The sequence below is a fragment of the Carassius carassius genome, chromosome 49, assembly GCF_963082965.1.
Source record: "Carassius carassius chromosome 49, fCarCar2.1, whole genome shotgun sequence".
NCBI lineage: Eukaryota > Metazoa > Chordata > Actinopteri > Cypriniformes > Cyprinidae > Carassius > Carassius carassius.
Window position 1 is genome coordinate 18,353,557 of NC_081803.1, and position 23,165 is coordinate 18,376,721.

A 23,165-nucleotide genomic window follows, 5' to 3' on the forward strand; every position below is an offset into this window, starting at 1 on the left:
ACAATTATTATTTAAATTAAAACAATTTGTAGAAAATTTCCTCTTGCAAGAAAACAAACAATGATTACAGGAATTAATGATTCTTTGCTACCAATGAATTTATGAAAGTCACCACAATGTGGCAGTAGATAAGAAAAATACCTTCAACAAAAAGACCATTTTGGAAATGAGAGAGCAACAGAGAGAGAGAGAGAGAGAGAGAGAGTAAAACTGTTTTCCACGTTTTTTCATAAAGTATCCATGTCACTCCCCTTTCCTATTCAAGATAAATCCCCAGTTTCACAGAGATACAGACAACACCACACAGAATAAAATTATTTTATGAAGTTTTCAAATGAACTCGAGTCACGTTCAACATATGCCTCAAGGGCACACTGAGGGCCAGCATTTCTAGAAGCCTGAAACACATCTGTGGCAGCAGTATTAGAGCTATTTGAGTGTGTGTCTTTTGTGAGGAAGTGATCCAGGCCGGTCTGACTGGAGCTCTGGGACTCTGCCATAGACATGCACTGTCACTGAGACCAGACCTGCTCCAACCTGGATGGATCAGAGACTACAGAGGCTGCAGAGGAAATCATCTCCACCATAGTTGGATGTTTTGGTTTCAGGCTTTGCTGGGAATTGCCATTGACTTTTGGAAGTTTGCAATTACCAGACTGGAATAATGTCCATGGACTGGCGTGGAGGTGAAAGGCTGCTTATTGTCTTGTTTGTGATGCTTATCGTGGGGCTCAGCCACTGTGCTGGACAGAGCTATGAACGCTGGGAGGCTGGGTCCTCATGCTATGGAGGATTTGACCTTTACTTTGTGCTGGACAAGTGAGTTTTTGTTTTTTTCTTTTATGTTTTTTCTTTTTTTTTTATTACCATTAGCTTTGAGAGTGTCTTATGAAATGACACCTGAGAATCTTGCTGGTTAGATGGCCAAAAGTCAAGCAGGCATTCATAGTTATTAGGTCTCCCACGAGACAGATCAGGCAGCATGGAGCATCATTACAGTCTTTCATGCTCTTGCTGCTGCCAATCAAGTGTGAATCATAAGGTTTGAATGTGCCCATATATCTGGCATAATCTGCAATATGAAGGTCTTTGAAATGTAATAATATACCTAACATGTATATTCTCTGCAGCATATTGTAGGTGTTTTAGAAGGTTAGCTCCTGTATCACCTAGGTGGTTTTTGTGAGAAAGCATGAAAACATATACACGGTCATCTCATATGTATATACTTCTACTAAATTATACATGCTCCACTTACACAGCCCAAATCCTCAAACACAGAACTGTGCTGCAGTACTAGATCTTCTTTTGCATTTTTTAACAGCTATGTGGATGCATATGGAAACATTTAGCATAAAATAGTAACTATGAGGATAACAACCCACCTCCAGAAAACAGAAAGAGCTTGGCAAAGACAAAAAGAAGCAGAAAAAAAAAGAAAGAAAAAAAACTGCATACTAAAGTCAGCTTTTAAGAGTGTTGAAAAATACACTATGAGAGTTCTTACAGATTACACTATGGTTGTGGGATATTTTGGATTTAAATGATTATTTTCCTTTGTCTAGCTAGGTTAATGATGTTTTGCCCTGGGTTTGGTTGCTTATAATATTTAATATATTCAGTTCAAGAACAAATACAAAAGTCTGGAATAATTTTAGGCTCATTATTCCATAGAAAAGCGTAGAATTTTAGCTAACATGAGGTTAAGGTGAGGGTATCTGAGTATAGCGTTCAGGGGTGTTTGGATTTCTCGTGTGCTGAACCTTTTCACCAGCAGGGCCAGATGTTCCAAAGCCTTACAGAGTTGTTTTGAGGCAGAGTTCGCATCTGAACACAAATTAAATGTAAATGAGAAAGAGACTGGGGGGAGGGAGCGAGAAGAGGATAATATTCTTCATTTCAAACAAAGATAAACTCAGAGAAAAGACATGTGAACAGTGAAAACCCTTTAATGAATTTAGAGTACATTTATTTAATATGCATGCAAATCTCGGGTTAGAACAATGCCATCGCTGTGTAGGACAACAGCCCAGACTATAGTAATAAGTCTTTTCAGTGATGATTGCAAAGAATTAACTAACAATGCAAGTTTAATTTCCTGTTGGAACAGTGCAGAGTACAAGCACAATGTTGATATGCCTCAGTGTATGGTCTCAGACACAGATTGGCAAGTGGTTCTAGATCTGAAATACATTCAGAAAAAAAATAATTCATCTCATTAAAATGGACAGCCAGCTTTCTGGACCAACAGAAAACACCTCGAGACTCAGATGGTCTGGATCTTCCCTCATGTCAAAATGTTCAAATAAATTCATTTAAAATTGAATGACTATGATTCATATACATCTGTAGTCTTTTATTTACAGTTAAAGAATGTGGACTGGGTCTTAGACATAAACTTTGGCTTGGATCTGCCTCTTGGATTATGGTCCCTGACAAAACATCAACCTATTTCAAAAGCATTAAAGGTGATAATGACCTCAACTAAAGGTTGGTGACGTTTTACAGAGAATTGACAAGAAATCCATATTTCTAAATGACCACTGTACAAAAATGACCCAGTGTTTCAAATGAATGCTGTAATAAATTCAGTCTTTCTTTTTTTACCAGTTCATTGAAATGCATGGCCTTTCATGGTTCTTGAATTATATATTTGTCTGAAATTAAACACAGAAAGGTTTAGTCTTGGTCTGGATCTTGAAAGGCCTGGTCTTGTCCATATCTACTTATGAATGAATTTAAAAAATAACTCAACTAGAACCCAATCTAAATATAAATGTGCATCACCATCTGTTGAATTTATAAAGACAGAATTAGCAGCACTGGTGTTTTTGTGGGGGTGGATGTGCACGGAGAAAAGCTTATACTGACTTTGGATGGCTTTGACGTCGCTTACGTAAGCTTAGCATTCTTTTTTGATTTGTCTCAACCACAATTGGCCGCCGGCCAGATGAACTATTACACAAGCTGAGCCATGAAAGAAGCCCACTCAACAGAGTTAGTGACTAGCTGCTCAGATATCATTCTCTGTGTCAGAAGCTACTTCCTAAGACTGTTGTGGACATACTGCAATGTAAATCTGCAATAAATCTTGTGATAATGTCTCAGACTGCAGTCATAAATGTCGCACCTTCTGAGATGACACATAGACCTGTGATGTCTTGTGATGCTCTTTCCCAATGTGTCAATGAGGCGAAAGGTGTTTTCAACTAAATCATAACTTAAAGATTCACCGGCATAACCCCTTGCACTGAAAAACAGTACAAAATCCATTATATGTGTTAATTCCATTACTTTCTATGCTTCCAAGTTGTTGATTTCTTTTACAGTGGCCTAAGAAAGTATTTGGACTCTTAAGCAACACTTAATGAATTTCATTGGATTAGACGTAAAAATATCAAAGTGACGTTTGTCAAAAAAAAAAAAAAATTAAAAAATAAAAAGAAAGATAAAACACGCTCAACAAGCAAAATAAGCAAAACATTTCAGAAACAAATACATTTGTTTTAAATAATAAATAACACTAAAAAAGAGGAAAAAACCTTTACTTTGTCCGATATAGTGTGTCCAATAAAATCACTAAAACACTCACTAAACAAATATGAAGAAAAGTTAGTATTTTTGTGAAAAAGGTTGATATTTTACCTAATGAAATTAAATGTATACATTTTTAGTCACTAAACTTTTTTACTGTATGACAAAAATTGTGGATGATTTTTATCCTTAAAATGTTATTATTTTATCCTTAATGCATAAATCTGTATTGTCTTTGACATAACCCGTCTTCATTCTCAGGTCTGGAAGTGTACAGCACCACTGGAATGAGATCTACTACTTTGTTGATCACCTTGCACACAAGTTCATCAGGTGATTCTGGAAGAAACTCACGTTGTATAGTTATTTTGTTGTTGTTTTTGTTGTATTGCAATCAGTTTACTGTCATTATTATAATCTATTTAAATCTGTTGAGGTTGAAATGAAATTGTCAAAAAAAAAACTTCACTGCAGTAAACAATTTTGAGTTGCCAGTCACTGTCCAAAAATATCACAACATATAATTAAAAGGCTGCAAAGCCAATTGAAATACTAAGGACATGACAGCTTGTATAGAAGAAATAAAATGCTACAGTATAATGGAAATCATATTAGGTCCAATTAATGCCAGCTTGAGCGCAACTGCAGCATAAATATCATGAATGGTCTGTAAATAAAAAAAATAAAATCTTACCGATTATGCTCTGTCTTTAGCCCCCAGCTCCGTATGTCCTTCATAGTCTTTTCAACGGAGGGAAGGATCTTGATGAAACTGACAGAAGACAGGCAAGCGTTCAGAGCACATACTGTGATTTCATACTACCAAAAACTCTGACTGAATATCTTGGATTACTTTGATTTCTGTGTACCTGCTGTCACTTTTATTTGTATCTTGTGTTTATTAAACAAATCCAGAAGAGCAGGGAGCACTCATTCCCATGCTGGTGACCGCTCTTTTGGCATAGCTGGTCCAAAAAAAAAATTGCATACATTTTTATCTATCTTGTTAACTATGTTTTATTATTTATTTAAACAAAAAGCAGTACAAAATGTCAAACGGCAAAAATTAAATGTCCAGGGATCAGATTCGTGCTGGGCTGGAGGAACTTCAGATAGTCCAACCAGGTGGAGACACCTTCATGCACAAAGGTTTTCAGAGGGTAAGAAGTTTTTTGTTGCCTCTGCTTCCAATAAATAAGTAAATAAGAACAAAAGCACTGGTCATTGAAGCAAATATCTATGTGTTTTTTAGGCAAGCGAGCAAATATACTATGGAACAGGAGATGGTACGTTATCACATTTAGATGGCTTCTAAGGTGACAGATGATATTGACCAGACATTTTAAAACTTTAGATTGATAGATTTTTTTTAAAGTATAGTCTACTATATATGCTTTTCAGCAGTGCTACAACAACTTCAAAAGTTAAATTAAGAGGTGGTCATATTTACGAAATATGGCCTACTGCGATTTCAATAAAACTCAACACGAGAGGGAACTTCGTGGAAGACTTGCACATGCAAATTTTAGGTTCGGAAAACCATGCAAGCTGTGCATTATTCACACTGGAAATGTTTGTACAGTACAGGCCCGTCCTTAGCTGATGCGGGGCCTGGTGCCACATAGGGAGGGCGGTCTCCCGGGGTCCGTTTTCTGCTGGGCTTCATCAAGCACACCAGTTGCACCCCATTAGTACAGCCCTGGTACAGCTTCACAGCAGCGGCTCCAAAGCTACATGTTTCTTTACAAAGACAAGTCAGTAATAAATGTGAAAGTTTGTTAACATGGGGATTTGCATGCAAATGGTAAACAACAAAAACAGCTCTGATCATGTTCTTTCAGTCTACTTCAAGAAATTACAGGCAGCAATTTTTAAATAAATAAATCTCCAATGCTGAAAGTTGTTGAATTATTCATGCTCTGTACAGTTTTAGAGGTTCTGTGACTGTTAGTTTCTCTCTTTTTGCTGTTAGGATACCGCACAGCGAGTGTCATCATTGCTCTGACAGATGGAGAATTACGCGAGAATGAATTTGACTTGGCAGCCAGAGAGGTGAGACCCTAAACCTTGGATACTTTTACAGAACTGACATATTTTCCTATTCCTATTCTCTCCCCTGAGTGTGAAAAAATGAACTTCAAATCAGCAATCTTTAGCTATGACTTTACCTGCAAGCAGAGCAGCTATTTATAAAATAAGCCTTCTTTCTCTCAAACTGTGTGTCCTTCATTATCTTGATCATATTTGCACAGTCTGGTATTTCACATGAGCTGACTCTAATGACCCCATATTTGCAACCCAATAAATTGTTCTGATCCCTTTCTTTGTGTATAAATGGCAGGCTGGTCGCTCACGTCAGCTGGGAGCCTCTGTTTACTGCGTTGGAGTGAAAGACTTTAATGAAACCCAGGTGAGGTGGCATCTGCACAGAGGTCAGAATGATATGGCTATTCATTGTGAGCAGGTCACCACAATCTTGATCTTCCAGTATTTGAAATACAATGTAAGAACAAAAGAATACAGAAGCATTTTTCATGATTTCTTATTTGGTCGCAGCTGGCAACAATAGCTGACAGCAAAGATCACGTCTTTCCAGTTAATGATGGCTTTGAAGCCCTGCAAGGGGTCATTGATTCGGTGAGTGGATGGAATTAAGTTTAAGTTACAGCTACTATCATTTCTTTCTTTTGATGATTTTATTGATATATCAAAGGAGCAATGACATGCTCATTTAAAAAGGACATCTATGTCTTGCTCAGAACATTAAAATACAATGCATTTGTCTCTTCTTACCTCAGATCCTGAAGAGATCTTGTATAGAGATCCTCGCTGTGGAGCCCTCAAGTATTTGTGCAGGAGGTAAACAGACATCAGGCCTGAATCAAAGACTTGTTTCTTTTTTTTCTTTTTTTGTGGCAGGGCCAATGAAAACGTTGGGCCAAACAAAAACAAAACTTTTAAACATTGCCCCAACTGGGCCAGTAGAAAAATTCCTTACCACTGAGCCCTGCTTTTTTTTTTTATTTTACTTTTTTTTTTTAAATCAGGAAACACCATGTATTTTACATAAAACACAATGTGCTTCCTCTATCCCAGAATCCTTTGAGGTGGTAGTTCGAGGGAACGGATTCCTTCATGCCCGCGATGTGAACAGAATTCTTTGCAGCTTCCGTATAAACAACACCCTCACCGTGAGTAAGTGAAAACAGCACAGAACGATTCCTGTTCCCTACACTGCCAGCTGCTGAATTATTAAAACTTTATCCTGTGTTAGCATTAGTTGCTTACCAACAGTGATCTCCTCAACTGATAGAAACCTTCAGTTTCCAGAGTCCAGGCCAGGCTAAACTCACTGGCAAATGTAGCTACATTAGCAATGTGGTCACTCATGTGGCAGTGCAGACAGCTTTGTTTTTGTCTTTTGTAATGGTAAAAAAAAAACAATTAAATCCAAATGTCAGTATGGCTGTCATGTTTTCTACAATGGGACGTGAGCTAGCATGCTGCCCGAAAAAGTTTGGCCACAGCACTTGTAAATCACAAGACTTGACTTCAACGCAAACCACATGTGCACAAACACACATCCACACACCATTAAAAACACACCATGGAAAATATTACGAGAACTTTTTGTTAAAGATATTAGATGGTTTTATTTTTTTTTTGTATACCGTATGTAACAGTTTGATAAGCAAGTGCAGAGTTAAACCAATTTTAGGTTAAAGTGCCAAATTATATTCCCCATAGTCAACTCCTGCATAACTGTTATATTGAGTAACAAATAAAATGTCTCCACGCACAGCTTGGAATGCTGGATTTATCTTGGAAGCAAATGGTTAGAAATCGGTCTGCTGCGGTGTTGATGTCCTAATGATTTCTGAACATCTATCCTTCTCTCACAGCTGCTGTTTTACTTAAAGAATATCAGGTGGCATGGGGGAATGCAAAAAAGCCCATCTCACCAGTGTGTGTGCATGGGTCTAGGCCAGGATAAATAGACTTAGGAGTCAAACATTTTCCAGTTTCTCATTTTTCATGTGGGGAAAAATGACAAGAGAATATAAATTCTGCCCTTTAGTTTAAGGCTGAACCAAAATGGTAAGGGTATGCAATACAGTTTCTGTGTTTTTCATCTGAAAATAATTACTAGAGGTTATTGCAAAGGCAAGCATCACTATACATAGTGGCTTTTCAAACTTCTGCGCATAACTTTTCATGAACTATGATACAAACATGAATAACAGCTCAAATCATACGGCTTATTTGGAAGAGGTATAATTTTATAAGAAAATGATCAACAACACCCGATGGATTTACAATAAGAGAGGGACTTGAGTCATAGCTGCAAAACAAAATATCATAGAGGGTGGACTCTTTTGACTTGAGCCAGTAAGCAACCACCCAAAAACAGTTTAAGAACTATATAGATACACCCTTGCAGTCACCCAGACCACTTCAGCATCATGCCATTGAATACTGTATTAAAGGAATAGTTCAACCAAAAATGAAAATTTGCCTAAATTTACTCACTCTCAAGTAGGGCAGGGTATCAACCATTGAGTATCGAAAAAATACCATTGCATTGAGTATCGAAAAATGTCTTATCATTCGGTACCAAATTTCGATTCGCAGATCAATAGATGTTCGACTTCAAAGTACTAAAAGATGTGGAAACTAAAACGTATCCTAAAAGATGTGGAAACTGAAAACTATTTGAACTTTTTTTTAAACCATTGGCACTGTGTAATTTACGTTGGTTACATTTTGTTCCTTTGTGCCCTTTTGCTTTGTTTTGTTTTGTTTTTTTGCTCCTTTGTGCAGTGGCTCAGGAAATGATACGTCGAGTCTGTAAAAACATCAACTTTTTTCTATTTTTTGAGGTAATGTGTAATGTAATCTTGTTGAAACAGATTTTATACAACTGGTATCAAAAAAAAGTATCATTCAGGAAATGGTATCGAAATCAAGGTATCGGACAGGTATCTGTATCAATATCGCAAACTAAATGTATTTATTTTTAATGATACCCAGTTCTACTCTCAAGCTTTACAAGGTGTAAATGAGTTTGTTTCTTCAATAAAACATATTTGGAAAAATGTAATGGATCCTCTGCAGTGAATGGGTGCTGTCAGAATGAGAGTCAAAACAGCTGATAAAAAACATCACAATAATGCACAAGTAATCTACACTACTCCATCAATTAATGTCTTGTGAAGAGAAAAAGTGCTTGTTTATGAGAAAAAAATCTATCATTATGACTGTTTTAAGTTCAGAATGTTGCTTCTGGCTAAAGTCCCTTGTCCATAATATTGCATTTTCTGTGAAAAAGAATCAAGAGAGAAATATGATACATTCATGACTCTGATAAGAAAAGCTTAGAAAGCTCAAAAGAACAGCATTTATTAGAAAAAAATATATATTGACACATTATAAATGTCTTTAGTGATTATTTAGACTTTGGCAAAAATTATTTATTCCTTTAAAAAAATTTTTTTTACTTGCTCCGAACTTTTAAATGGCAGTGTATTTTTTTTGTAAGGGTGGTTCAGACTGGCCTATTCAGTATGTTGAGCTGCTGTTAAATTATCCACAAACACCTTGTAAAATGATAACAAATCACAGATTTCAAGCCGGAGGACATTCACCAATCTGCTGCTTTTTCTGTGTGTTGTTATTCTCCAGTGAAGAGGCCTCTGGTAGTTGAAGACACATACCTGCTCTGCCCAGCGCCTGTACTGAAGGAGGAGGGAACGTAAGTGTTGCTGGAAACTTTCTCATCATCTGAAGCAAATAAAGCTAGAATGGAAAGAGAAAAACACAAGCCAAAATTAAATTAAAATATAGGACAGAAAGACGCCCAGCACTCTCAAAGTAACTCTTCTCCCATGCACTTTAGCATTTTCAATTTAAACTGCTTGTGAAGCATTGCAAATGCTTTAATATTGTTAATTAATTGTCATAACTGTTGTAAATGTTCATAATTTTAACCTAAATGAAACGTAACTATGTAACTTTACTGTAAAAATAATGCAAAAAAAAGAATAGAAAAGATCAATTTAAGCAATATATAATTACATGTAGTCACATTTTACTGTACAGTGGAAGCAGTAAAAGGATGTTCCTGCATAACCCATTACATAAAAGGAGGCAAAGGAGCAGCAAATCAGCCTATTAGAATGATTTCTGAAGGATCATGTGACACTGAAGACTGAAGGAATAAATTACATTTAATGATATTACAATAAAAAGGTACAAATTAAATTGTAATTTTACAGTATTATTGTTTTTGTACTGTATTGTACATATTTTGATCAAATAAATGTATCCTTGGTGAACATTTCAAAAACTAAACAATTCTTACCAACCACCTAAGTGTATTTTATGTGTAATTTAGCACAACTGGAATACTTTTTTGTATTCAGCAGGAAATCTGCAGAATGGGATTAAATATAAAAGTGACGTGACATTCAGCCAAGTATGGTGACCCATACTCAGAATTCGTGCTCTGCATTTAACCCATCCAAAGTGCACACACACAAACAGAGCAGTGATAACACACACACACACTGTGAACACACACCCAGAGCAGTGGGCAGCCATTTATGCTGCAGCGCCCGGGGAGCAGTTGGGGGTTCAATGCCTTGCTCAAGGGCACCTAAGTCGTGGTATTGCCAGCCCGAGACTCGAACCCACAACCCTAGGGTTAGGAGTCAAACTCTTTAACCACTAGGCCACGACTCCCCTGTAAATATGGTCAATGTGTTAAACTGCACTGAGAAATATAATAGACAAGATATTTCCTGACTGGATCATTCTTTTGAGACAGTCAGCCCAGTTTTGTCTCTCTCTGTTTCGGTCATAGGACTGCCTCCCTCCATGTCAGTATGAACAACGGCCTGAGTTTTATCTCCAGTTCTGTGACCATCACGACTGTCAGCTGTGTGAGTACAGTAACCCTGCAGGGCAGCAGTGCCAAGCCCACTACCACAGTTACACTGGGCAGAGCCACTGCCAGTACCACTACACTGGGCAGTACCTGTAGTTCAGCTCCATCTTCAGTCTGCCCTCTGAACACAGTCAGTATATTCTGTCCTACTTGCCCTCTCTAAAAATTAACACTCATCTGGTGGGGTCCCATTCCAAGAGAAAACTGTTAGATCGCAGCATTTTTTTTTTTTTTTCTCAAGCTATGTGGAAGCCAAATGCATACGCAAATCAACACGGTGCAGAATGTGCCCTTGTGACATTGTTGTGTATTGTGGGGTTAAATATAACTCTGAAAGATCTTTTTTTACAGGTTTCACCAGATACTATATTTGACTTCACATAAGGTTTAAAAAACAAAACTAAATAGAAGATGTCTTTTTAAAGGGGTTCCTTGCATAGTCCCTCATGCTAAGATCAAGATAGTGTTTTAAAAAGCTTGCAGCATCTCCTATTACCATTCTCTCACTAAACTACATTACACTGCACATTTTTAAGTGGACCCCCATCCAGAAGGGTTTTGAGTGTGGCATGAGGAAGATTATTCAATGTTTATGTCCTTTGGACTATAAACCTCCACTGGATGTGTGTTTCTGCTCTGTCCATCAGACCGACGGAACGTTCTTGGCCATAGCACTGCTGATACTGCTGCTGCTGATCACTATGGCCACACTCTGGTGGTTTTGGCCCATCTGTTGCACAGTGGTAAGTCTCGCACTGGAGACCCTCATCTCAGCTTTCTTTTTCAAAAGTTACCCCATTCAGAGCCCAAAAGTCTTGCTAAGAAGTGAGATGGAATAAATAACATTTGATTTCCATTGAATCTGATTTCCATTCCTTCAAAAATGATACCTGTGACATGAAGGGCTACAACATCAAAAAATAAAGGCATTTATTCGTACTTCTTTCCACAAAAAAATTGTAACTGAAATTAATATGCATTCTAGTATTTGCATATTCCTTGGTTACAGATTGGATTTGTCATATTTTTTAATGTATTCTAGTTTCTAAAGGTGTAATAATAGATAAGCATTATAATGTGATTATTATAATGTACAGTATATTATTACTGCTTACAGTTATTCATGGGATCATAAAATGCATTATACAGCGCATTAACCAGACATAATTAATGCCATAAAATGCATTATATATAAAGGCTTCATACATTTTAGTGTTAAGACAATTTATTTTCGTTCTTATCTCAACAGATCATCCATGAGCCGCCGCCACCAGTCATGGACGACAGTTCGGTAAGAGATCCTGAACCGCTTCAAGATCACATACACTAACACAGCCAGATGTTGGGGGGAAAATCTGATTGTGTGTCCATCTTCAAACCTGAACATTAAGTAACTTAGTACCTTTAAAGGAATAATGCATCTAAAGATGAAAATTGTGTCATCATTTACCTACCTTCATGTCGTTATGAACCCATGTAATACTTTGGCTGCTGCTGCGTCACAAAAAGGAGATAGTTAACAAAATGCCCAGGTTGTTATATCTGTATACATGTAAAATGGATAGTACATGGAGCTATTAAGCTCAAAATATGATTAAAAAAGCACATTAAAAAAATAATACATGCATAGTCAATATGACTTTTACACTACATTCTAAATCATCTGAAGCCATACAATAACTTTGTGCAACAGTGCTATATTTAAGTCATTCTTCTATGAAAATCTACCCCTCTGCCGTAGCTCTCAAATCACATTTTGAATAGCTGGAACTGAAGTGGAGAGGGAGATTTTAGCAAATAATAATTCAAATTGAATGTAGATTTTCAATGCTACGCCTTGGTGTCTTGGTAGGATCAGCAGTGTTTTTGTTATCATCATGGAACAAATTTTAATCGGAGGGCTTTGCTTGTGAGGAGACGCCAAATGACATTTGTTCCAAACATTTGCTCGGCAAAGTTTTCACAGATGTGGCAAACTGATAATGACAAAAGGCAGAGAGTGTCAGAAAATTATGTGATTTCAGGTCTCGAATTTCAACTGAAAATCCACCCTCTAATGTAGATGAATCATAGTGATTTTTACCCTTTTTGACCAGGATAAAAGTAAACATCTGGAGACGAAAAGACAAAGAGCAGTTCCACTGCTGAGGAATTTTTGTACTGCCTCTTAAACGTTATGAATTTTTGAGAACAATTTAATTGTCCACAGCACATTTCAACCTGGACACGTTGTAGCTCTTCCACTTTCCAAGTCTCCGATTGCTCCTTCAAAACAGGAAATTCCAGAAGCTTAGAGCAGGTCTTTCGGTGTCTGAGGTGTCAGTCTGCAGTGGAAGTATAAACTCCTGCCCTCATCGCTTTAAAAATGTATATCTGAACTTAACTTCAGAAAGATCAACAGTGCTGTACAGTCCTAGGGATGGGTCATGATGGTGTAAAAATGATTCCATATTCCACAAAAATATTAACCAGCACAACTGTTTTCAGCATTGATAATAATAATAATAAATAATTATTGAGCAGCAAATCAGCATATTAGAATGATTTCTGAAGGATCATTTGACACTGAACACTGGAGTAATGATGCTGAAAATTCAGCTTTGCATCACAGGAATAACTTTATTTTAAAATTAAAATAGACAACAATTATTTTAAATTGTAATAATACTTCACAATATTACTGTTTTTACTGTATTTTGGATCATATAATAATAAGTCTGGCCTTGATGAGCATAAGAGACTTTTTTCAAAATCATTTAATAAAATCTGACCAACCACCCCAAAGCTTAACTCATGCTTTAAAATGTAACAATATATTTGATAAATAATTTTCAAATGCAATGTTCAAACTAGTTTTATAAACTTTTTTTCCCCTTTATCTTTTTGCAAAATGCTTCTTATTATCCATTTATCAATAAAGTCATTACAGTTCACACATGGAAGCAGTTCAAAGCTGCATTTAAATTAGTTATTATTTTGATTAATTTAACGTTCAAATGTAAACACTTGTTTTAAACCCTAAAGACAATGCTGGATCATTAGCAAGAATCATCATCAGACTTCATAACATTTCTGTTTCTGCAGAAGATATCTAGGGTAGTACTCAAAATAAAAATCAATAAGTCAAGCTCATGCTAAAAGTTCATCTCAGAAAGTTCTTTCTCCCGACCTCATTAAAACGGTTGCAGTCAGACTGCGAGGGAACATATGGAAGCCTGATTCCGTCTGATTTGTTACGATCTATGAAATCCAGAAATATGCTGACATCATTTCCTGTCTGTGCTTGGAATAAATGAGTGTTAGATTGTTTTCATGAGAATAAATAATGACTTCATTCTTGAGCACCCTTGAGCATAATTAAATTAAACAAAGGATGCATTCATATGTAATCAGCTCTTCTAAACACTTCAGATCATGTCTCTAGTGCCTGATAATAACAGGGTCAGTTTGGCTAGTTAGCATGAGCCAAAGCATCTTTATCCATCCTCCTTTTTTGTAAGCAATAGTAAATATTTCATTATATTATTGAAGGTGTTTTTCAGTGCCAAGTTAAAACTAATGGAACTTGGCATATAATTACAATTCAATCAATTCTTGATTATTAAAACCCGCTCTACAAGGTTTCTTAATCGATAATCCATGTGTACTTAAGACTGTCTTGCTCTGAAGGATGAAGAGGATGAAGCCAACCCAAAGAAAAAATGGCCAACGGTGGATGCCTCGTATTATGGTGGGAGAGGAGTTGGTGGCATTAAAAGGATGGAAGTAAGGCAAGGGTGTTAGGACAGAAAAGAACAGCTTCCATTCGCTCCAGTCCGCTGCAATGATATGAACGTGTATGTGTGAGTAAAGGTGCGCTGGGGAGATAAGGGATCCACTGAAGAAGGAGCCAAACTGGAGAAGGCAAAGAATGCTCGGGTGAAGATGCCAGAGCAAGAATTTGAGTTTTCGACCACAAGGACCCTAAACAACGGCATGCGGAAACCCATCTCCCATCAGAAGTGGTACTCACCAATCAAGGTAGATTTTGAGGGGGCCTAGAAGAGAAACCACATGTTTAGTTCACCACATTAAGCATATAAACAACTAATACATCACATTTAGATATTTTAAATGTTCAAATGCATTTTGGGGGAGTTGTATGTTATGCTTCAGCCAGTGCTTTCATTGATTCTCGTAGAGAGCAATGCGTTATTTACCAATTCCTCAAGATAAACCATTACAATTTGATTAGAATCAGGGGCCTACAATTGATACATTCATATTATGGTTTTGTGTGTCTGTTTTACACAACTAGTTAAATTTTTTTTAACTCAGAAATGCAACAAAAATGTAACATGAAGATTTAATTGAACCTGAATTGGAGTATTGCAAATTCTGTATCCCATTTGGGTCATCCACAACTAAAAATACATATTAGGTTTTTAAATAATCAATAAGGGGGGGGGGGGGGTCAAGTCACACACGAGATTATTAATTATCAGTGCTTCATTGGCTTGTGCAGTAATATAGTTACGTTGGTTTTAATATAGCCAATTTTTCATAATTGTAGATAAAACAAAGATTATTGGAGTATATTTAATAAGAATATACTATTAAATCTTTCTGTATTAAAATTTTTAAAAGCAATTGTTTAAGTTTTTCCAATGTATGATATATAAAACAAAATGTAATTTTCTATTTTTTTTTTTTAATACAAAAAAAAAAAAAAGGAAATTAATTTCAAAAATAAAGTTGTTAAAATTATCTCATATGTGACTCTGGACCACAAAACCAGTCTTAAGTGTAATTTTTTTTTCGAAATTTTCGATTTATACATAATCTAAAAGCTGAATAAATAAGCTTTCCATTGATGTATCTGATTATTATATCTGACAATATTTGAAAATCTGGAATCTGAGGGTGCAAAACAAGAAAAAATATTGAGAAAATCACCTTTAAAGTTGTCCGTACGATACTTAGCAATGTATATTACTAATCAGAAATTAAGTTTTGATATATTTAAGGTAGGAAATTTACAAAATATCTTCATGGAACATGATCATTACTTAATATTCTAATGATTTTTGCCATGAAAGAAAAGTGTATAATTTTGGCCCATACAATGTTTTTTTTTTTTTTTTGGCTATTGCTAAAAATATACCCCAGCGACTTCAGACTGGTTTTGTGGTCCTGGGTCACATATCTTATTATATTTGATGACAGTTTTATGGTGCTTAATTCACCATGCTTTACTGGTGAACAGGATTGCATTGCTGGCAAACCGGTGACAAGAAGAAAAGCATCTCTAACCAGCCTGAACCAGAAGGAAAATTCATGCTGGTATAATTAAGCCAGGGATGGCATCTTAAAAGGTTTTGAATTAATACAAAGAAAGGCAGGAAATGTTCATATGCCAGTACGTCCTCACAAAAAACACAATACACGGCAGCTATAGATAACCCAGTACGGTGTCATGATCATGGTATGGTCATCTGATTGACAACGAATGACGTGATTATTCATTGAAAGACTGGAAGGAGCTCAGAAGAAGCGGCGTGTGCTGTTGTGGTGGTCTCAGTCAGTCCAGGAAGCAGTTCTTGTATTGTTTCGTAATGTCTCTCTCAGATGGAAGCGGGGTTAATTTAAACCAGATTCTGAACTGAGCTGACCCAAGGGAGATGAGCTTTGCAGAGCTGGTCCATTTCCTAACAAAACAAACTCCTTTTATCTTTCTCTGCCACCTTCTTTCCTCTGGATTATGCTGGGTATCAGTCCACTCTGAGAGGCAGAAATGAAACACATATACAGGTTGAGAAAAACAAAGAGAAATTCTGTGTACAGTTGTGGCCAAAAGTTTTGGCAGTGTCATAAATATTGTGATTTGCAAAGTTTTGCTGCTTAAGCTGTTTTGGAGTGATAAGAAGCATTGTAAATAATTGCTTTAAGCTTCATTGGCCAATTTTTTTGGGTTACTTTTCACAAAAAGAAACTGACTAATCATATCAGCAGCACATGTGAAAATGTGAATGAATAGCCTACTAGTCAGGTGAAATCACTATCATACTTAATAGATTGTAAGAGCAGACTGATGGAGGGAAGAAGCACTTCCAATCATTATGTTCTTGTTGGCAATGGTACCTCCAAAAAACACGTGCAGCCATCATCACTTTGCATCAAAATGGCCGCACATGCAAGGAAATTGCTACAAAGAATATTGGATCTGAAAGTCCTGTGTTGTGCCAACAGTGAAGCATCCTGAGACCATCCTTGCGTGGGGTTGCTTTTCAACCAAGGAAGCAGGCTCTCTCATAATTCTGTCCCAAAACACTGCCAAGAATAAAGAATGGTATCAAAACTTCCTGCAAGAGCGACTTCTTACAACAATCCATGAGCAATTTGGTGAGGATCCGTGCATTTTCCAGCATGATGGAGCAGCATGTCACAAAGAAAGAGTGATAAAAGAGTGGCTCGAAGATAATTACATTGAAATTTTGGATCTGTGGCCAGGTAACTCCCCAGATCTCAATCCCATAGAGAACCTGTGTTCAGTCCTCAAAAGGCGAGTGGACAAAAAGAAGCACACACATTTTTTATTTTTTTGCACCAATAAAAGCCCTTTAAAACGTATTATATGCTCATCATTGTTTTTCAGTAAACCCTAGAAACATGTCGTAAAATAATCTACAAATACTGAAGCAGCAAACTTTGCAAAACACAAATTTTATTTGACCCAGATTCAAGATATTTACTCTCACTAAAGTCTCCATTTAAGCCAACAACTTTTCGAGTAATGAAGTGATGTTATCCAGGCCAGCGTATGGCAAATGTTACCAATAACTTCTAAAGGAACACAGTTATTTACCTCAGCGTACGATTGGAGGTTTCAACAGGTAATATTCTGTTGAGCTACACTGAAATATTTCAATTTTTTTCATATTGGACACATTTGTTTACTAAAAACTGTTTCAATCTGTTAAGTTTAATGTAAGTATGATAATAATAAATGGAAATCTCTAAGAAATTTCTACAAAATGCAAAAATCCTCATTTAGTTATTACTGTGTGGCTCAGAGCACCACTTAAGATCAGCATATTAATAAAAAAAGTCAAATAAATAGAAATATGTAGTCAATTTAATGAATGATTAAAATAGTCGTTAAAAGTAACAATAAAAACAATATGCATATCATTTCAATTATTTTAATTGATTTCCACTTTCTTATGTGGAATTAACCAATGAACTTTGACACACTTTGGCCACCAGTGAATGCAAATTAGTAAATTAAATTAGTAATAAATTTATTTTTTTATTTTTTGTTTATTGTTACATTAAACTAAATTATTAAAAACTGTTACATAAACAGCTTTAAATGTATTGATCTGAATACATTAATAATTGATTTCAATTTATTTGTGTGGCACTCAGTCCTCAGTACCTGAGGACAGTCACAGGTAGTATATGAAAAAAACTGCCTTCTATAAATTAAGCAGTTATTTTTACAGCCAAATAATGAGAAATGTTAATATTCATTGAACTGAAAGTACTGGAGTCAGATGTCTGGTCCACCAAATTCCAATTTTAGGAACTGACACTGTTCTGCCAGCTTATTCTATTTCTTTGATCCAGACAAGAAATTGGAAAATCATCATTTAACAACCTGCATAAAATGAAATTCCAAAGATGAGTACCATAGGGCTCTGTCCGTATGAACTGCTCTGTGTGTTTTTTTTTTTTTTATAAAAAATAAAAATTTTTGTGACTGAGTGTTTGCGTTTTTCATCTTCCAGGGGAAACTGGATGCCTTGTGGGTGTGGCTTAGGAGAGGATATGACCGCGTGTCAGTGATGAGACCTCAGCCAGGAGAGAAGGTAACCAATGGTGTCATACATACTGTAACACAGATGCTCCATATTATTAACAATGCTGTCAGTTTGGGGCATGTGCACACTACTGGTAAGAGGTTTGGAATAATAAAGATTAAGAAGTCTCTTATGCTCACCAAGACTGCATTTATTCAATAAAAAAATACAGTAAAACTGTAATATTGTGAAATATTATCATAATTTACAATATTTATTTTCCATTTTGAATATATTATAGAATGTAATATATTCCTGTGATGACAAAGCTGAATTTTCAGCGTAATTACGCCAGTCATGATTCTTCGGAAATCATTCTAATATGCTTTGTTTGGCTCCTCAAAGAACATTTATTATTATTATCAATGTTAAAAACAATTGCTGCTTAAAATCTTTGTGGAAATCATGGTACACTAAGAGGTTTGGAGTTAGCACCAAGAAAAAAATCGTATTAATTGAGCAACAAATCAGCATATTAGAATGAAAACTCTGCTGAAAATTCCATCAGAGGAATCAGCCATCACAAATTCAAATAGAAAACAGTTATCTTAAATTATTTTAAAAGAACATGAGCTTATGAGACTTCTAAAAATAAAAAATAAAAAAACTTTATTATTCCAAATGTTTGACCAGTAGTGTATACTTTATTAAATAAACTTCTTATCAAACTAATTTATTTTTAATGATACTTATACAGCATAGACATTCAGAAATATAAACTCATTATTTCTTACCTCAATGACAATATTTTTAAGTAAGAAAAACAATTAAATTCTGTTTCCACACAAGGTAATAGAAGGTAATGCCAAAAAGTTGCAGGCAGCTTGTGAGGAACACATGAAAAACATTGTGAGGTATATTGAGGATGAAAGAAGGCCAGCTGTTAGCAATAAGTGCAATAGCGGCAGATTGAAAGTACTCGGGACACTGGCTCGGCTTCAGACCAATATGACCAATCAGCTAATATTGCTCCTGCCTAAAGGAATGCAGTCTGCTTAAAGCATTAACCACCCTCCCCTGTCCCTCAGAAGAATGCACTGAGGGGAGTTTTGGGGTGTCTGATCTGCTGTGGTTAACAGAAAAGGAAAGTTGGAGAGAAATCAGATGGCCTTTAAAATTATAGCAGTGAGACTGCTTTGGATCTTCACAGGCAAACAAGAGCTTCTGTTGACTCTTTAGAGCTATATTAAACTTCACTGAACTATATAACACAAAACACTAAACTGTACTCAATTCATCTCACAAATTCTTTCATTATAATTCAAAGCCATACCGTGGAATAAGAATTCTTTTAAAGTAGAAACTCTTAAAGGTGTCATAAGAAATTAGATTCTCCTTCATCTTGAAAAGTCAAGAGTTTGACATAATCAATATACATGCTTAATAATCTTCCCAAAACGCATGCCTTGAAATTAAAGTTCCTGACATAAAAAAAGGAAATATTAATATACACTTATGTTCAAAAGTTTGCGGTAAAATGTTGTTGTTTTTGAAAAATCTTATTGTGTACTTTTACTGTGTAATATTATGAAATACTATTTGCAATTTAAAATAACTGTTTTCCATTTTAATATATTTTAAAATGACATTTATTCTTGTGATGGCAAAGCAGAATTTTCAGTGTCATTACTCTAGTCTTTCATGTCACACAAACCTTCAGAAATCACTCTAGAATGTGACCATGGACCTGAAAACCAGTTAGCTGAGATTTCATCCTGAATAAATAAGCTTTCCATTGATGTATGGTTTATTAGGATCTGACAATATTTGGCCGAGACAACTATTAGAAAATCTAGAATCTTAGGGTGCAAAAAAATAAAATAAAAAAATCTAAATATTGAGAAAATTTGCATTTAATTTTTTCCAAATGAAGAACTTTCTTAGCAATGCATATTATCTTTACTTAAGATCTTTACTTAATATCCTAATGATTTTAGGCATAAAAGCAAAATCAACAATTTTGACCCATACAATGTATGGTACAAATATAGGCCAGTGACTTAAGACTGGTTTTGTGGTTTGCTGCTCAAGAAACATTATTATCAATGTTTAATATTTAATATATAAATAAAATAGAAAGATTGAAATAATCAATTTTTTTACGTTAAATGTAAAAAAAAAAATCTTACCGAACTCAAACTATTGAACAATAGTTTATGATGTCACATTTACGCGTCAACACCTTTTAAGGTTTTCAGAAATACATGGCTTAAAAAAAAACTTAAAAAACATGTTTTACCAATTACTCTCAATAGAAAAAGTATTATATGACTCCTTGAATACTTTATTTTTGTTTTCTTATATGAAATACATTCTAAATTAATTGATTTTAAATGTTTGACTCTCTAGGGTCGCTGTATGAAATTTACCCGTGTGAAATCCTGCCCGCCCCCTCGATACCCGCTTTACAACAACCCCTCCAGCCACATCTATACCCTCCCCCATAGCCAATGCCCTCCTGTCCCACAGGGCACCCTGCCGCCCACCCCACGCTGCTCTGCCCACTCTCCAACCTCCATCCTGCCCCCTTTGCCATCAACCCCACCCCCAACAGCCATAACCCCTCCCCCTTACACACCACCTCCAACCAGAGCTCTTCCTCCTACCTGTCTGACAATCAATGTGACTCTGCCTCCCTCTCCACCCACACCGCCGCCACCAACAAGCTTCCTACCACCTTTGTCAGCCATCACCTTGCCTCCGCCCCCTCAGGCAGCTCCGCCTGGACGAGCCCCGCCCCCTTCTCGTCCACCACCACGCCCAGGCCCTGAGGAACCACAGTGCTACCTGGACTGAGTAGATCTAAATGACAATGACTAATGATGGGATTAAACGTGGCAGTGACTGTATTATTGCACACTTGATTCTGATTGGTTGACAAACATGTCTAAAACTGCACCTTTATGAAGTAGTTTTGAGGTTTGTTGACTTTCAACTTGCCATGTTCTTCGCAAAATGTTTTGTGGTTTTAAATTAACATAACATCAAAGAGAGTCAGAGCAAAAGAACCAGAAAGAGATAAAAAAAATTATAAACATTTAGATTTTTGAAATATTTAAACTAAAATTTTACATTTATGTATTGACTTGCATATGAAATTTCCATCCATTTGGTTTGCACAGTTCACATGAAAAAATAAACTTAATGTGATGCATATTTGTCAGTCGCGGGAAAACGGGTAGGATTTCTGTAATAGTACTAATAAACTGAATGCGTTTACACAGTAACTAGGTTTATATATTTATCATCTATAAATAAAAATACTTTCAATCAAACTCATTTTAATTAATTGAATAGGCTATTTGTTTCACGGCTAGCCATATTTCAACCATTTTAAATGAATAAATTGAATTATTTGTGTTAATTCTAAAGAAACTGAACAAATGCTTTTTGATTATTTGTGATCATTTAAATAAGATCAAAAAGACAAAATTATGTCATTAATTAAAAAGTGCATCTTACCGGTTTCATTTATGCATGACTGGCAAATATGCATCATATTAAGTTTATTATTTTGTATTATATTTAGACTGTTTAATGCAAATTACATAATGTTATTTTATATACATTTCAAATAAATAGTTCCTTTTTTTCACTGTGGAATTTGACGATAGACCATTAAATAATTGAAAACTAATGCATTTTAATATTTGACACTTCAGCGGTCTGTTGACAGTTATTCTATGCTAAAAAGTAGCCACATTTTAATGCCTACTGGCTCCAGTGTTAGTACATAATGACTGTAAATGATTGACATCATTTTAAGCATCTTAACTTAGCTTGGCAGATGCATAAGAAAAGTTTGAACGAGAAGCAGCTGTAATACAGGTCCTGTTGTACCTGAGAGATCCGGTTCAGCTCTGATGCCTTTTGAAGATGTCAAGAAAACATCTGCAGGATAAAATGGTAGGATTCAAGTGACTGCATGAATAGATGGAAACAATGACAAAACGATTCAAAGAGTTCAGCCTGTAGTCCTAAAACCCAGGAGAGAATTAGCATATAACATATAACATTGGAAAGTTTCCTCAATTTAGTTAACCACAAACCATATTTTACTCATGAACTGAAAACAGCTATTCTTGCAACCCATTGAGAATGAATTAGCCTTCCGGATTAGCCTACATCATGCCTGAACAGCATTATTCCAAAGAAAATTGTGTGACTGACCTGAAAAATAAACGCGGTTGATATTTAGTGTTACGATCTGGATGAAGATTTGCGGAATGATGCAGGCTTTTGTTTTGTATATATGGATTTCCAAACAGCTGTGCTAAGAATAGATCAGTATTCATAAGGTACTTTATGATTTTCTATTTAAAATGTCTACTGTTGTGCTGTTTGCAAGTGCTGCATTTAAAGGGATAGTTCATTCAAAAATGAAATCGGTATCATTTACTGACCCCCAAACCCTACTGACACCAAATGTTTTGAAGACAACTTGTATATTTTCCAGTGTATTCTGCTAGAGAATATCATTCAAGTTTGAAATGGTATGATATTGAGTAAATTACCAAAGAATTTTTAATAATTCTATAAACTATTCATTTAAGCATATGGCAGTCCTATGATTTTTAGTTTGAACTGTTCTGTTTCTTCATTTTACCTTGAACATTTTTTTTTTTTTTGGATGTTGTTGTTTTTCATGCTGAGTTTAAAACTTGTGCTTGAGCTGTTACAGATGTTCAGAGCATGTCAGGCTATTCCTTTGTAACGAAGAGCATGTTTTTACACGCTTCAATTAAATGTTGGAATTAATATTTCTGTGTCAGCATTTATATGTGGGCTAACAGCACAATACCTTGCTTTCAATGGATTTTGGTAAGTACCACAATTTTAATAAA

General features: G+C 35.7%; 1 protein-coding gene across 2 annotated transcripts; it reads left to right on the forward strand.

Moving 5' to 3' along the window:
* Positions 1-296: 296 nt before the first annotated feature.
* Positions 297-21,343, forward strand: antxr1b (ANTXR cell adhesion molecule 1b). Of its 2 annotated transcripts, none has more exons than XM_059545268.1 (18): positions 297-819; positions 3,796-3,867; positions 4,249-4,320; positions 4,613-4,694; positions 4,787-4,820; positions 5,507-5,586; positions 5,876-5,944; positions 6,091-6,171; positions 6,333-6,393; positions 6,631-6,729; positions 9,217-9,286; positions 10,397-10,610; positions 11,128-11,223; positions 11,730-11,771; positions 14,150-14,245; positions 14,333-14,500; positions 18,250-18,330; positions 20,671-21,343. In XM_059545268.1, exons 1-18 carry the CDS (start codon positions 665-667, stop codon positions 21,115-21,117), a joined length of 2,019 nt encoding a protein of 672 aa, XP_059401251.1. In that variant the 5' UTR covers positions 297-664; the 3' UTR covers positions 21,118-21,343. The 2 variants fall into 2 exon arrangements, with proteins under 2 accessions (XP_059401251.1, XP_059401252.1); XM_059545269.1 differs by having other exon boundaries at positions 10,397-10,475.
* Positions 21,344-23,165: the final 1,822 nt, after the last annotated feature.